We start from the raw sequence: 12539 nt of genomic DNA on the forward strand, positions 1-12539 counted from the left end.
AAAACTATAGGTATCTCACAATTTGCCTTATTATAAGAACTGTGACTATAAAGTGTAACCAACAAGACTTGTGCCTCTAAAAGAGAACCTTAGAGCCTTCAGTGCCTCCTAGTGAGAGAAACAGTTATGTCTTTATTAGACGCACCGTTGGGTAAAAGTTTCAGCTTCTTCCAGCCTCATCTGCCTGTTATCCTGCCCATTACATATACAACTCCAGTAGAGATCTATGTGTCTCCATAGTAACAGACTACAAACAACTGTGTAGTCTGATCCTGGAGTCGTTCTCCCTTCCATTTGTTTCCTACCTCCTGCCATCTTACATTCAATAGGTTTGAGTATGACCACAGGATCAGATTGAACAGGGTGACACATAACCTGTAGACACAAAACGGTAGGGTGTTTTTATGTAGGTTTTCTGCTAAATTGCTTCACTTTGGAGCAATACAAATGCATTAAAAGTGGGCATACCCTATAAGTCTTCTGGGTCCTATTAGTAGGGAGGAGCGACCTAAAACACTTGCCCCAATGTCCATCTGGAAGGGCTCTGAAGACTCCCCACCCAATCATGTTTTCGTTTACTCTGTCCCTGGAAAGGGTAAACCAAAGATAAATAAAAATGAGAGCTCCTCACCTCTGGTCCTCCGTCAGCTGGCGATGAGTATAAAAAGCTTGTAGGATTTCGGGCTTTGGCGTCAGGACATAATGACGACATGTAAGCTGCAGTTTCTGGATCTTGGCCAAGACTTCATACTCCTAGAAACAATACAGTGGGAGCTCTCGGGACGACATACCGATGATAGTATTTGTCAATGTGCTAGAAGACTTACCTTTCTCCTCTTCTCAAAGTTTATCAACCCACCCTATGAAGGAGAAAGAAGTAAATGGAAGAGGGTTCTGAAGGACGAGTATGTGCTACCAGGGCCAATATAAGTGGTCTCACCTCTACTAAGTCAGGAAGAGCTGTGTCCAGCATAACAAGGTCTGTAAGAAATGTCCCCAGATAAGGCACGGTCCCTTGGGCTGGTCTCTGAAATAAGAATGAAGGAGGTGGTATCCCTTTGTGTCTATTACATGAACTACTCCTGCCTGTGGCCTCCACTAGAGGGGGCTCCAGAGCTCATGTGTATTGACATTGGTTCTGTACATATACAAAAGTAATGCTATATCATAGACTCCCTCTCTATAGTACAAAGCCTTGTTTTACCACCATGGCCTGTGAAGGTCTTCCACCCTTCAAGTATTTCTTTACTGGTACAATGTGGCTGCCGCTGGTATTAGGGGTCCTCTGGCCGTTACTGTTATAAGGGGTCTTATGGCTTCCACTATTATTAGGGATACTATGGCTGTCACTGTGATGAGTATTTGCAGCTGTCACTATCATCATGGGGGTCCTGAGGATGTCACTGATATTAGGGGTCATTAGAAAGAGGGTATTGTGGCTGTCATTGTGTGACTGTTATGACATCAGTTTAAAATAAACATGTTTCATACACCCTGTTAGAGAGTTAACAGAGGGGTATCTTCTGTTCAGGATCCTCATTTCTTGACCACAGTGGAGAGGGGTTATGAAGAGCCTTGCTCTCTCTGGAGGACCTGTCCTGTCCTGCATTATACAGCCAATTTATTGATTTTAATGGACATTATGTAATGTTTAATTTCCCCTGTGGTGGCGCTGCAGGGTAATTGAGCACTTGCCCCATAAATCACATCTGATCACTGGAGGTCCAACTAGAGGAAACTTTGTGATCAACTTATAGCAAAGGGAGCCTTCTAACAAGTAGGGATTGTCCAGATCAAAGAATTTCTTTAAGATCTACATGATAAGGATCATCATCTCTTGGCCACAGTGAAGAGGGGTTATGAAGAGCTTTGCGCTCTCTGGAGGAGCTGTCCTGCTCCACAAATCACAGCTGATCGCTGGAGGTCCAGCAGGAGGACACTTTGTGATCAACTTATAGTAAAAGGAGCCTTCTAACAAGTAGAGATTGTCCAGAGCAAGGAACCTCTTTAAGATCTACATGATGTGGGGGCTCTCATCAATTACAAGGCTGTTTCACCAGTTTTCTAATGTGCGGTGTTGTTGGCCAGAAAAAAAACTAGAGGAACCCCACAAGTCCTGAATCAGTGGCAGTCCATACTCGCAGGACCCCACCAATTGTATCTTTTCAGATGATACTTCCCCTTTAAGGATTTGTCTTGAAGAAAGATGTATTGACATAAGGGACCTGTCATGATTTATGTGTACTTTGTACAAAAATGCTCCAGAAGTTTTGCATACAGTACAAGGAGCCCTCTGTAAACATCCAGCTTGTAACACAAGGAGGAACAGGTTAAGTACACAGTGTGACGTAAGGAGGAGACATTTTTTTAAAGATGTTAATAATGATAAGATTAAAGGCTGATTTTATTTAGGAACAAGCAATTGGTCTGAAATGAGACCAGGAGCTACATGTTTGGGTGCCTAATATTACACAGTTTAGTGTCTACAGCCCTAATGCAGTCCTATATGCCTTCATGGTAACAGACGATAAACAAACAGTATGCAGTCTGATTCTGCAGTCATAGGTGCCCTACTTTTTTTAAAACTGATAGCAAGAATCACAGGACAGATGGAAGAGAGTGTGACTGCAGGATCTGACTACACAGGTTTGTTTGCAGTCTGTTACCATGGAGACATTTAGTCATGCTTAGGAGCAAAAGGGTCAGAAATAGAGATGAGCGAATCGACTTCGGATGAAACATCCCAACTCGATTTGCTTAAAACTTCGTTCTAATACTGTACGGAGCAGTCTGTACGGAACCAAAGTCTCGGGTTCGGTTCCAAGTGGTATCTTTACAGTACAAATTAATTTATGAAGTTATTGCCCAAAGTCTCGCGAGACTTCGTGAAGCAATAACTTCGGCTCAGCGGAGCCTATACATTCTAATACTGTACGGAGCTATGTTTCCTTCATAAAAATTCAGCTGTTTCCTAATATGGCCTCTAGATATGAGCGAATTTCTCAAATATTCGATTCGGCCAGTTTGCCGAATTTTCTGAAAAGAATTTGGTTCGATACAAATTTATTCCTTGCAAATCCCGTTAAAAAAACGTCTATTTCCTGGCTGCAGAGAGCTTTTATAGTGGTGTAGAACACTGTGCCTTGCAGTAACACGCACGGTGTAGAATCACTGCACACTTCACTTATTTGGGCAGTTACGGGGCCAAAACCGAACAAATAACTCAAGTGTGAACTCAGCCTTACAGGTGAATGTTAGCGGCAGGTATAAAGAACCTTGCAGAGGCCCAAGATCCTACTATAGCGTGCAAAAGCGCACTCCTTTTACACCAATTCACTGATTCCACATAGATATCTACAGAACCTGTTCTATCAAACACATATGCAAGTAGAGCCCCCCAACAGAGTGGAGTGGGTGTCAGCAGTAAGTTTGTGTTGACGTCACTGATTATTTTGCCCTTCATCTGATCCATCAGAACAATAACCCCCAAAAAACGGATCCTGTCTGTGGTGCATCCGCCTTCACTCGGTCAGCATTTGTTTAGTAATCCATCAGTATTGCTAAAGACCAAAAAAACAGAAGTGGATCCAAAACAGAGATGACACGTGAATGGAATATTTGCATGTCTTCTGTGTTTTGTACCCACTCCTGCTTTTGGCTACCAAATCATAAGCCAATTCTGATGCAAAATAGGCCTTAAAGCTGCTACATAGACAGGTTCCGCAGTGCTTCTCATTTTTCCTTCCTTCTGACAGATCAGAAGAAGGGTCAAAAAAATAATAATGATGTCAGCCAGGCCGAAAGGCAAAATAATGGCCCAGTCATGAAGTGGGGAGGGTGGGAACAGCATGAGAAGTCCACAGAGTGACCACATGACATAGTGGTGAGGTGGAAGCAGCATGAGGAGACCACAGAGTGGCCTAATGAAAAAGTCTGGAGGTGGAAGCAGCATCAGGAGGAGGTCACAGAGTGGCACAATGACAGTGTGGAGGTGGCAGCAGCAGCATCAGGAGGCCACAGAGTAGCACAATGACAGAGTGTGGAGGTGGCAGCAGCATCATTAGGAGGAGGCCACAGAGTGGCACAATGACAGTGTGGAGGTGGCAGCAGCAGCATAAGGAGGCCACAGAGTGGCACAAAGACAGTGTGGAGGTGGCAGCAGCAGCATCAGGAGGCCACAGAGTGGCACAATGACAGAGTGTGGAGGTAGCAGCAGCAGCAGCATCAGGAGACCTGAGTGATGAGGTGGCAGCAGCATCAGGAGACCACAGAGTGACCTGTTGACAGAGTGGGGAGGTGGGTGGCAATACCAGTACCAGCTGAAGATGGTGGGTGAAAGAAGGAGCACTTGGCATCAGATGTGTGGCATCAGGCAGGTGGCAGCTTCAGAATAGTAGCTGAGGCAGGTAGCCAGAAGAAACCGGTCTCTTTTGTCAAAGTGTTGGTGTGGCACCATGGATGATCTAGTCTGACGCATCAGGCATTGGTGGGTGAAAATCCTGGTTGATCCACACCTGATTCATCTTGACAAAAGTCAGTCTCTCCACATTTTGGGTGGACAAGCGAGTTCTTCTTGGGGTAACTATGGCACCCGCCCCACTAAACACCCGCTCTGATGCCACACTACTGGCTGGGCAGGACAGCTTTTTCAGGGCAAAGTCTGGCAGTTGCGGCCACAAATCCAGTTTGGCTGCCCAGTAGTCCAGCGGATCTTCAATGTGGGGTGGCAGCGTGCTGCCCTAGTATGCCACCACCTGCTGGTTCAGGTCCTGCTCCAGGTCTAGCTGCTGCTGCTGGTGAGTAGTTTCTGCACTATGCGGGTGAAGAAAGCTGCTCATCAGCGACTCTAGACTCAAGTTACTGCTGATGGAGCTTGAACTGCTCCTACCCCCCCACCCTGCCACAGCAGCCATGGCAGAGGGACGTGAGCGCAGAGGCCCCCCGGTCAGACCTGCGAGAGGATGGTTGATGGCGCAGATAGCTAGCGGCCAACTGACTACATAGGATGTCTCTATAGTAGTTCAGTTTGTCCTCCCTCTCAGTGGGTGTAAAAAAGGCCCCCATTTTGGACCAGTAGCAAGGGTCCAACAAGGTGGAGAGCCAGAAGTCATCCCTCTGCCGAATGCTAACAATTCGGCTGTCACTACGCAAGCAAGTGAGCATGCATCGGGTCATTTGTGCAAATAACTTGGAGGGACTCCCTGCCTCCATCTCCACTGCATACTGCCCTGGTGTGTATGGGTCCTCTGTCTCATCTTCCTCATCGCCCTGTAGCTCCTCTGGCTGCTCCTGCTCCTCCTCTCCTGTCACCTGTGTATAAAAACCACCCATTTCGCTACACATTGCTTGTGCTCAAATGTCCTCCTTCTTTCTCCAGTTCAGCCCCCTCAGGGCTCATGTGGCCATGAGATCTAGGTGCCACGTCTCCAGTCCCCTGACCAGCCAGATTTACCAGCATCTGTTCCAGGACATGAAACAGTGGAATGACGTTGTTCATCCCGTAGTCCTGGCGACTGACAAATATTGTGGCCTCCTTAAAGGGCCTGAGCAAACAGCAGGTGTCATGCATGAGCTGCCACTGGCTGACATCGAAGTTACACAGGGGAGTACTGTACTCATGTCCACTTGGATCATCAATAAATTGATTATGGCTTTTCTCTGTTCGTAAGTTGGTCCAACATATTGAGGGTGGAATTCCAACGGGTGAAAACGTTACATATCAGCCTATGTTGGGGGATGCCGTTCTGCCTCTGCAGCTCAAGGAGGGTGTGCTTTGCGGTGTACCTGGCCATTTTTAGGATGTCATGCAGATGGGTGGAAGATTTCAGGAACCGCTTGACAACCAGTTTGAACACATGTGCCATGCAGGGCGCTCCTTGATGCATCGCCAGCACCATGTTCTTCCCATTGTCGGTCACCATGGTTCCGATTTTGAGTTGTTGCAGACAAAGCCAGGATTTGATTTCTTGATGAAGGACACAGAGCAGTTCCTCCCCTGTGTGACTCAGTTCGCCCAGGCAAATGAGGTGCAGAACAGCGTGACACCGCAGTGCCCTGCATATGTGGTATGCTGCAGGGGCACTGTGAATTGTCCCTGCAGTGGAGGCTGAGGACACAGTGGAGGATGAGGAGGCAGAGGCGGACATTGTCGCAGGACCAACAGCGTGAGATCGTGGAGGCGGAAGTAGCGTCACCTGGCCAAGATGCTGGTGTGGCTGTGCAGGAACCCCATTCACCCAGTGGGCCGCAAAGGACATGTATTGTCCCTGACCGTAGTTACACTCCACACATCAGCGCTGTCGTGCACTTTGGCACACACCAACAGGCTCAAGGACTGGCCCATCTTCTGTTCTACATGTGTGTGCAGGGCTGGTACTTTTTTGGCAAATAAATGACAGCTTGGGACTATCTACCTAGGCTCTGCACAAGTCATCAGTTCTCTGAAAGATGCAGAGTCCACCACTTGGAAAGGGAGGGACTGCAGCACTGGCAACTTGGCCAGGAGCACATTCAGCTTCTGCGCCGTTGGATGTGTGCACGCATACTGTTGTCTCTTGGCAATCGCTTCGATGATCAATTGCTGACGGAATGACTGACGAGAAGTAGGAGGAGGAGCATCAGGACCAGCAGATGATGGGAAGGACAGACAGCTCCCTTCAGCTGAGGTGGTGGAGCCTTGACTGTCTGAAATCGGGTGCGTGCCACTGGGTGATGCAGCGATTGCTGCGGCAGGCTGGACCAGTACATCGGAGCCACGGTTCTCCCAGGCAACGTTATGGTGACGCTGCATATGTTGACGCAGGGCCGTGGTGCTTCACCTTCTGCACACAGATTCTACAAAGGTCCATGTTCACCTCCTCCGGTGGCTTAACAAAAAAACTGCCACACCGCTGAGTAGGTGATTTTACCCCCAACACTCCACACTGACTGACTTCTACCGCCGCTGCTTCCGTGAACCCCTGCACCATTACTTCCCGGGCAGGTAGGCATCTGAGAAGCGGGTGGTCTACCCAGGGCACGTTTGGCTTTCGACCTCCCACTGCTGCCACCATGCTGACTCCCGGCCACGCTAGCGAATTGCAGGCTCCGCTGCCTCACAGGCAAACTGCCACCCTCTTCTCCCGATGATGATGAAGCCCCTAATTCACCCGGCTACCAAGTGCGATCTGCTACATCATCGTCATTGAGTACTGTCTGCACGCCACTGATGTCCTCCTCAACCGTCTCTGGGTCAGGAGCCTGACCGCTCGCAACACCAGCTCCCACGCCACACTCCTCATCACTACTTGCCCGCCTACCGGAGGAAGCAGCGGATGTCTCCTCCACATCTTGGCTGGCCAGTAGCTGCTGACTGTCCTCTAGTAGCTCGTCCTCGCTGTACAGTGAAGCTGAGCCCACAGCATATAATACTTCTCTGGCTGAGGGAACAGAAAAGGACAGAGGCAGGTTGAGGACAGGTGAAGGCACAGGGCCTGCTCCCGGGTAATGCCAACTAAGGGTTGTGTCTGACGAACCCACCGGCTCTTGGCTGGGGGTGCCTGATGTCACTTAAGACGAAGTGGATGACCGAGTCAACCATTCAAGGACGGCTGGGTTGCTGGTCAAGACACGACCACTAGATGACACCGGGAGCTCAGGCCTATCGCTGCGACTCCTGCTGCCATGCCCCCTTACTCTGCTGCGACCTGTGCCTGCACCAGAAACATTTAGGCCTCTGCCACTCCCGCAATGCACGAACACTGACCGTGGGGCAGCCGCAGCAGATCGTGGACCCATTCACTTTAATGAATCCGCAATCCGGCCATTCCGCAAAAAGATAGTACATGTTCTATCTTTATGCGGAACGGAAGTACGGGACGAAACCCCACGGAAGCACTCCGTAATGCTCCCGTAGGGTTACGTTCCGTGCTTCCGTTCCGCACCATTCCGCATCTCGGCTTTGCGGACCTGTTTAAGTGAATGGGTCGGCATCCGTGATGCAGAATGCACACGGAACGGTGCCCGTGTATTGTGGATCCGCAAATGTGGTCCGAAATACGGCAACGGGCAGCACACGTTTGTGTGCAGGAGGCCCTACCCAGGCTGTAACCTCCCCTACTGAACCCTGTTCTGCTTCAATACTGTGGAAATGATTCCCCCTATCCTTTCCCTGAACTTCTATTCAGCAAAATAAAAGTTTTAAAGTCTTTCCTAGCACTGTCCCTAGCGCCTGCTGACATCTCTCCCTATACTAAGTACACTGGAAAATGGCAGAATCCAAGCTGGCTGAGGCTATTTATAGGAGGGGCTGTGACATCACAGGTCTGGCTGCCTGCTGATTGGCTGCATGCATGGCATTGTGGGCGATCCCTCGTTCCCAGAGTTCCTTGCTCCATGTCCCAACACGTGCAGCAGCCATTTTAGGAAAAAATGTGATTCGTTACCACATAGCGTGAGGAGATTCGGAGCGAATCGAATTTTTCTGAAATTCAGATCGAATTCCACTTCGTCAACTTCGATTCGCCCATCTCTAATGGCCACCATTAGAACTACCTCAGGCACCGTTACTCAGTTTTTCCATACTACTGGCCTTGTACTACTACATATCTGTCAGGGTCATATTGTTGTTTGACCGTGACGCGGTTGCCGTGCAGACTGGTTGCCAGTGGCAACGTGCATTTACCCTTTTAGGTGTGTCTCCCTGTTGTTTGGTGAGCGAGAGGTTAATCTTCTAGCTGGTGAAGATTTAGGTGTGTCCAGGGTGTGGCGACTAGCTTGACTTTATCTGTGGCTTCCTGGCTGGGGGCAGTTGTATTCCAGTCTTGTTTGGTGTTGGAGCTCTGCTCCTCTCCTGGGTGATTCTGCCCAGTTTTGAGGGCCACCTTGTTGGACATAAATTGTCTTCCTTTTGTATGCTCCTTATAACCTACCTCACTTGTTGTATGTTAGGTGTGGGTTTATGTTCAGGGTGTGTTGTACGTCTTGTTGTAGTTACATGTCTGGTCTGTTGGTGTTGTTTGTCCCAGCATGTATGCAAGACGTCTCCCTATGTGTTATTCCTATAGGCTGGAAGAGCCCTGTATCCTGAGCTGCTCCGTCCATCATTGTGAGAACGAGTTGAGATGTGTATTTACATTATTATTTTCGGGGGCTCTAAGAAAGGCACTATAACTGTGTGTGTGGCACTAAGGGGTCACTTTATATGGGTAGCAGTATGGCAGCAATATCACCTTGAAGAGGAAGAAAGAGAGCTCTGTTACTCTATGGAGGGATGGGAAGCTTGTGTAGAAGATGGGAATGTGTGGACAGGGCGTGGGAAAAGCAAGGAGCCAAAGATGTCCGGGTAGCAAACTCTGCAGAATAGCAGCTATGGCCAAGAGATGAGGATCCTCATGTCTTGACCACTGTGAAGAAGGGTTATGAAGAGCCTTGTTCTCTCTGGAGGACCTGTCCTGTCCTACACTATACAACAAAATCATTGATTTCAACGGGTATTGTGTAATTCTTAATTTCCCCTGTGGTGGCGCTGCAGGGTAATTGAGCACTTACTGCCAGATTGCCCCACAGATTACAACTGATCGCTGGAGGTCCAGCAGGAGGACACTTTGTGATAAGCTTATTGTCAAGGGAGCCTTCTAACAAGTAGCGATTGTCCAGAGCAGGGATGTTCAACCTGTGGCACTCCCAGCATGCCCGGAAAGCCTACAGCCAAGCATGATGGGAGATGTAGTTTTACAACGCAGGTTGAGCATCCCTGGTCCAGAGCAAGGGACCTCTTTAAGGGCTACATGATGTGGGGTCTCTCATCAATTGCAGTGCTATTTCACCCGTTTTCTAATGTGCTTGTTGCTGGCCAGAAAAAAGCTGGAGGAACCTCACCAAGTCCTGAATCAGTGGAAGTCCATACTCACAGGACCCCACCAATGGTATAATTTGAGATTATACTTCCCTGTTAAGGATCTGTCTTGAAGGAACATCTATTGACATAAGGAACCTGTCATGATTTCTGTGTACACAGTAGAAGCTATGGGGAGAAGTGCCCTGGCAATCAGTATCAGATCGTCAGGTGTCCGACACCCTGAACCCCCGCTGATCAGCTGTCACCTTGAAGCACCTGGAAGTGAGTGCCATAACTACAGAGCGCCATCCATTGTGTAGTGGACGGAGCTGGTAACTGCAGCGGTGCTCCCACTGTAGAGAATGGGAGCAGCGCTGCGAGTTAACAGATGATCAGTGGGGGTGCTGGGAGTCGGACCCTCGCCGATCTGATATTGATATCCTATCCTGAGGATAAGCCATCAATATCAAAATCCTGGACAACCCCTTGAGACAAATAAGATGAAATCAGTCCATGTGAGAAAGGGGTAATAAGAGTGTAAGCTCCGTGGTTCAGCGTTATGTGAGATTTCTCTTACTCTTCCAGAACTGTTGTACAGGAACTCAGGAGGTCCTGGGGGTCTTGGACCACTGGAATCACTGACACAGCTATACGCTGTACTGTGCAGCTGCCCCATGTGGACCTCACTGGGTTAATATTATACGGCAGGTCTAGTTACTCATTTCCATGTCACACCAGCTTTGAACAGCAGCCAACCGTGTAAGAGCCGCGTTGTTTCTCTGACCTACCGTGGAGCGGACCTGTGACGCTGACCTCTGAAGTGGGCGGGGCTCGTTACGCGCACTGTTCGTCCTACGGAGCGGGATCTCGTCCTGTTGTAAGAAGTGAAGAAAACATGAGAATGATCATATAAATATATACTGTATGTCATATCTACGTCAGCCCGATCCCCTCCAGCCGACTGGTCTCCTCCACTGCTGATCTATGACGGTAGAGGTAGGTACATGCAACTGGTGGCTGATTGGTTGATGGCATGTAACTTCCTGTTAGGGCCCCAACTGACCCCCTAGGGGAGCTACATATAAGAGAGATGAGAGGCCACCTCTGATGTTGATGGAGGCTTCAAGATTTATGCCCTTCCTAAAATCTGTCTCTGATTAGGTTGGTTTTGTAGGCGAGGCCAAGGTTATATAGGCAGGGCCTGGGTGGGGCTTCTAAATCCGAACCAAACATTATTGTGGCTGTCACAAGGCTGGTTATTAGCCAAATTTGGGTGGGAAGTTTAGACAAAGCCTCAACCTTCAGTATGTGTAGATTTACCTTCGTTAGGATTTCCCGGCTCATCTCGTGGTTATTTTCATCTGAGAAGATGGCTGATAACTTGTGGAAGATGTTCAGATTGTCTCTGAGGAAGAGAAGGAATGGATTACAGATGTCCACCTTAAAGGCAGTCGGTCTTAAAGGAATACTCCAGACTACAGTCCCCGTCTGCAGATTGTAAAGGCTTTGTGCTCCATTAAATGGCTGTTACAGTATGGTTTCTACCATGTAACAGCTTGTGGATCTCCTTGACACCTGCATTCCCTTATAAGGAATGTGTCAGACTCCACCCACTTATGGTACCTCCCCTTTTATGCACACAGGTAAATGCATCCCTGAGACCCCAGAGTGGAGAGAACTGAGTAGGTGCAACCTGGGAAATAATGGCCTCATGCTGCCCAGAGGAACAGCCAGAGGGTAGGAGGAATCCGCAGCTACACCAAGTGTACTTGTAGTTCTCAATAGAACGAGTCCGAGGAATATTCTTACTGCTTCTTTAAGGAAAAATGCTGAAGTTTCTATGGTTATTTCTTCCAGCCCCTGCTCTAGCAGCTCTGAGCTGGTTAGAGTTCTCTTTAAATTCAGTCATTTTGGAGGATGAGTGCATACAGTTATTACCTGCTCACTGACGCCCAGGTTCTCTTCAACCGGTAGATAGAATTTGACTGAAGGGCCGACAATATGGCTCTAAGTGAGGAGAAGTTACGTAGAAATCTGCAGTACTGGAGGAAGAAAAGACTCCATGTCACATAGCTCCTCCCTCCTGTGTCACCCTGTGGTGGGAGGAGCAGACTGCATGTCACATAGCTCCTCCCTCCTGTGTCACCCTGTGGTGGGAGGAGCAGACTCAATGTCATATAGCTCCTCCCTCCGGTATCACCCTGTGGTGGGAGAAGCAGACTTAATGTCATATAGCTCCTCCCTCCTGTATCACCCTGTGATGGGAGGAGCAGACTCCATGTCACATAGCTCCTCCCTCCTGTGTCACCTGGTAGTGGGAGGAGCAGACTCCATGTCACATAGCTCCTCCCTCCTGTGTCACCCTGTGGTGGGAGGAGCAGACTGCATGTCACATAGCTCCTCCCTCCTGTGTCACCCTGTGGCGGGAGGAGCAGACTGCATGTCACATAGCTCCTCCCTCCTGTCACCCTGTGATGGGAGGGGCAGACTGCATGTCATATAGCTCCTCCCTCCTGTGTCACCCTGTGATGGGAGGGGCAGACTCCATGTCACATAGCTCCTCCCTCCTGTCTGTGTCACCCTGTGGTAGGAGGGGCAGACTCCATGACATGTAACTCCTCCCTCACACATACTGACCAACATATAAAAAAATTTAGGACATTTAAACCACACCCCATGGATCATGTGAGAATGCCCTCAAAGTAGGCCAGAACACCCACAT

The 12539-nt window shown here is 48.9% G+C and overlaps 1 protein-coding gene across 5 annotated transcripts in view; it reads right to left on the reverse strand.

The window, feature by feature from the left end:
• Positions 1-12539, reverse strand: part of RGL3 (ral guanine nucleotide dissociation stimulator like 3) — a 38225-nt gene that overhangs the window by 7379 nt on the left and 18307 nt on the right. For all 5 annotated transcript variants that reach the window (XM_044278964.1, XM_044278960.1, XM_044278962.1 and 2 more), the window contains 6 exons: positions 11756-11859; positions 11138-11222; positions 10606-10689; positions 941-1027; positions 828-860; positions 632-753 (listed from right to left, as the gene is read on the reverse strand). In XM_044278964.1, the coding sequence (XP_044134899.1) occupies positions 632-753; positions 828-860; positions 941-1027; positions 10606-10689; positions 11138-11222; positions 11756-11859 (515 nt within the window). The remainder of the gene's footprint in view (positions 1-631; positions 754-827; positions 861-940; positions 1028-10605; positions 10690-11137; positions 11223-11755; positions 11860-12539) is intronic.

The sequence above is a fragment of the Bufo gargarizans genome, chromosome 2 (genome assembly GCF_014858855.1).
Source record: "Bufo gargarizans isolate SCDJY-AF-19 chromosome 2, ASM1485885v1, whole genome shotgun sequence".
In the NCBI taxonomy this organism is placed as follows: domain Eukaryota; kingdom Metazoa; phylum Chordata; class Amphibia; order Anura; family Bufonidae; genus Bufo; species Bufo gargarizans.